Genomic DNA, 3,481 nt, shown 5'->3' with positions numbered 1-3,481 from the left:
CCTATTTTAAATGCGCGGTATTTTGGGTAGTGTGGAGGTCAGGGTAATGATAAGATGAGTGGTAATTATCAACTATTAATCTGCGACTTGCTATTGTTATCCCTATTGCAAATTGACACTTACTTTTTTGCGCGCTAAACAACGGTGTTATTAGGTAAATTTCTAAAACGAATAAGTTATTATATATTTTTAATGTCGAGTTTTAAAATCAAAGTAAACAAGTCTGTATTCAACATTTAAATAATTTTACGGCCTAAACGTGAATAAATAAGGTAGTCTTTTTTTATTATGTTGCATTTAAGTAGTGTTACACAGACGATAATCAGATGGAGTTGGAACTTGACCACACGAATTCACCCACAGCTGACAGTGAAACGGTTTTGCAAATGTCGTTAGACATTTCTTTCATTTAGGTATTGATAAATGCAGCATGAATGTTTGTTGAAGAGCAGAGTTGCTCCAAACTGCATCTGCATATAACACAATGTTTTGCCCGACAGTGAAAATGAATGGGCTTGGGTTCTGCCGAATTTTTAAATGGGGTAATGAGGAGAGGAACTTTCGAATGTGAGGTCTTTGATGCAGATTATGCGCAAACAGTATTCTTATGCTGTGAGCGTTTATTTTGCCAGGATTGCTGAATATTTGAGCCACAGTACATTCAAAATCCTCATGCATTTGTATCACTCGAAATAAACTTGACATATTAACGAGCATTAACAGGCAGAAGTTTTGTCACTAAGTGATATTTATCTACGAGAAATCTCAACAAAAGGGTAAATCAAGCAATTTTAGGGACTTGTATATGTTACATTATTGGGCCTAGTTGTGTGGAAAAATTGCAGAGGAACATGTTTTCATGTGTGGTAGACTTCTACATGAAGACTTGATGACCCATTTTTGTCTTCTTCAACCAGATTTCTCGTGCATCTGTTTCATTTTCTATGTAATTATGTGTTATCAGCTGTCCAGTCAATGTCCAGGGGATGAATGCGGAGAACAAACCAGTGTATCTCCTCCCTTTACTGAATAAAGGGTCATTAGAATTTCTTACCGATAGTAGCTCACAATCATTCATAGTAATTATGTGCGAGTCTATCTCAGAGAGCACGCTCTTCATGTTTTTCAGTCCACCTCACCCAGCACGATGATGGCGTAATTCGACCAAATGCCTATGACCACATCCACTTCCCACTCCGTCCCGATTTTATTGTTTGCCTACACAGCCGATCCCACGTCACCGTCTTGTTTAGTTTAGTGGACTTTTCCAACTCAGAGTCAATTATGAGGTTTTACACACTCTACACTTCCAGTGTACGCTTCCGCCCACCCACCAGCACAGTCACGTGAACATCACCTATGCATAAGCTCATTTCACACCTTCTTCTTCAGAGAAACCACCATTTATTAGCATATTTAATTAAAATTCCAACCTAAATAATAGTTCTCTTTAATGCATATGGAAGGCGGTTTTATGGAAAAATATGTTTCATTGGGCCATCGGGAAAAACAATTGACAATCAGGGTCAAATTTCGGATGATTTTGGGCGTATTATTGTGACCTCAAGGGGTAAACGGAATCCACTTTGATTTGTCAGAAAGTACAACATGCCGCATGGCATATGCTACCTGTCCCGACACCCTACTGAAAAAAAATCTAATACATTTGAGGGTGCAGTTTGCCACGAAATAAATCAGGTCGCTTGCATCCCAACTGAATTAATAGACACCGTCGTAGGTACCTCCATTTTTGAAGATTTACATTACTACCACTGCATTAGTCGTGGTACTCTTTCTATGCCTCTAGGATGCAGATCTGCTACCCAGTGTGTTACTGTGCGTGTTATTGACTTGAATCCCGTTAGCTCTGGATCGCATTGACTGAGAAAGACCTCAAACATTTAAATTAAGCTCAATTTAACGTAGCGCGGTGTCTTGAGCAAACCATTTGGTAGTAGAGATAACCCAGTAGTTGTAATTTCACAGCAGAATACCGACACTACTGAACGATGCTCAGTAGACATTTTCTTGCAAAATCTGGTGTGTTTATACTCTAAACTAGGAATGCTCCGTTAATTTCAACTCATCTTCTGTCAATACCTCCTTAACTTTTCCAACTGTCGATCATCCAAAATAACTGGACAGATCTAAGGCAACCGGTAGAGAAAAAAAAATAATGCAGATCGATTTGTGAGTAGTTTATAATTCTGCTCCATTCAAAGCTGGTTCGAAATGCCTTCAATGTCGAAGGATCCAACTATATTTCTGCCTATCTACTTGCTGCAATCAGGAAAAGAATCGCAAAGAGCTCTAAGCTTTAACGACCTTCTTGACCTCATCTACATTCGTCGTTGTCCTATTCTTCACTACGCCGAGCTTGACCATCTTAACCTCCTAGACATCTCCTGTGCCAAGGTGGCCACTGTGTGCAACATTCAACAGTGAGGCAAAGAAGACTTCTAACTCGTCCATATCCATCATCGCCATAACTAATTTATTTACTCGTTCCCTTAATCACCCTCCCTGATACATACCGGCCTATCCGTCCACAGGTCCACCCAGCCAACCGTTAATCATCCTGGAGGGATGGGATGAGGTTAGGTGAAATACGATGAGAAGTGACGGGATGAGAAAGTGCATTTAAACAGCACAAGCATTTTGTAGCCATTTTGTCTTTCAAGTACAGCTTTCTGTGCTTCCACTTTAAGTTGTCCTTATTTATGCCATGGTGTGGTTTTCTTTTTTGACTGCAATGGACAATTTGTTAGGCTTTTGCATCACAATTGTTTGGGGCTTGCTAAACTATTGGTAGCAGGCCTACATTTAGTATATTCCGTATGGGTACCACACGTGTGCGACTTCTAGACCGACTGTCACGAATATGTGACGCGTTTTTGCATCCAATTCATCATGGCACTGAGATACATAGAACTTTGGCTCCTTAAAGCTCGTCGCCGAGTTTGATAGAGCTGCGCCAACTCCTTCAAAATCGATGATAGCAAAATAAATCAGCAAAGTCACCGGCACCTCTTTTTAAGTCCATGACACATCTCCACAATTCTTCAGCCACTGGAAGAGGTTGGTCTTGTAAAAAGTAGCAATACCCTTAAGATTATTTTGGTGCAAGACTGGTATTGAAGAAAAGCAGCTTCTCGAGTTAGTAGAATTGAACAAGAACCTCCTTGAAACAATGGGCCACCTCTTAATTTGGACCAAACCGCTTCCAGGCAAATGATAAGAATTACCAAAAAACCAAGCATAGTATTCAGTGTCAAAATCCACTTTTATGCAACAACTGGTTTTCAGTCAACTATATTTTGGAAAAATTTATAAAGAACATGGCAAGCAGAACCGATGTGGATGTAACTCAATGCCTTAACAAATAATGATTTTCAGCAAATTTATAGTAATAAAAGAATGTAATTATAAGGTACGCTTTAATAGTCGTGGGTGCTTAAGCGTGCGCAATTGCAAAGGAAGA

At 39.6% G+C, this 3,481-nt stretch overlaps 1 protein-coding gene across 1 annotated transcript in view; it reads right to left on the bottom strand. All coding sequences in view use genetic code 11, as the record gives it.

The window, feature by feature from the left end:
* Nucleotides 1-3,481, bottom strand: part of EGR_10871 (hypothetical protein) — a gene marked incomplete at both ends in the record, with an annotated part of 8,826 nt that overhangs the window by 2,521 nt on the left and 2,824 nt on the right. Inside the window, 3 exons of the mRNA XM_024500120.1 lie at nucleotides 124-162; nucleotides 1,946-2,058; nucleotides 2,101-2,147. Coding sequence (XP_024345465.1) covers nucleotides 124-162; nucleotides 1,946-2,058; nucleotides 2,101-2,147 — 199 coding nt within the window. The remainder of the gene's footprint in view (nucleotides 1-123; nucleotides 163-1,945; nucleotides 2,059-2,100; nucleotides 2,148-3,481) is intronic.

This window comes from Echinococcus granulosus, assembly GCF_000524195.1.
Source record: "Echinococcus granulosus chromosome Unknown EG_S00289, whole genome shotgun sequence".
Taxonomy (NCBI): Eukaryota; Metazoa; Platyhelminthes; class Cestoda; order Cyclophyllidea; family Taeniidae; genus Echinococcus; species Echinococcus granulosus.
Note: the sequence above shows the minus strand (reverse complement) of the source record. Positions and strands in the feature narration are given on the sequence as shown.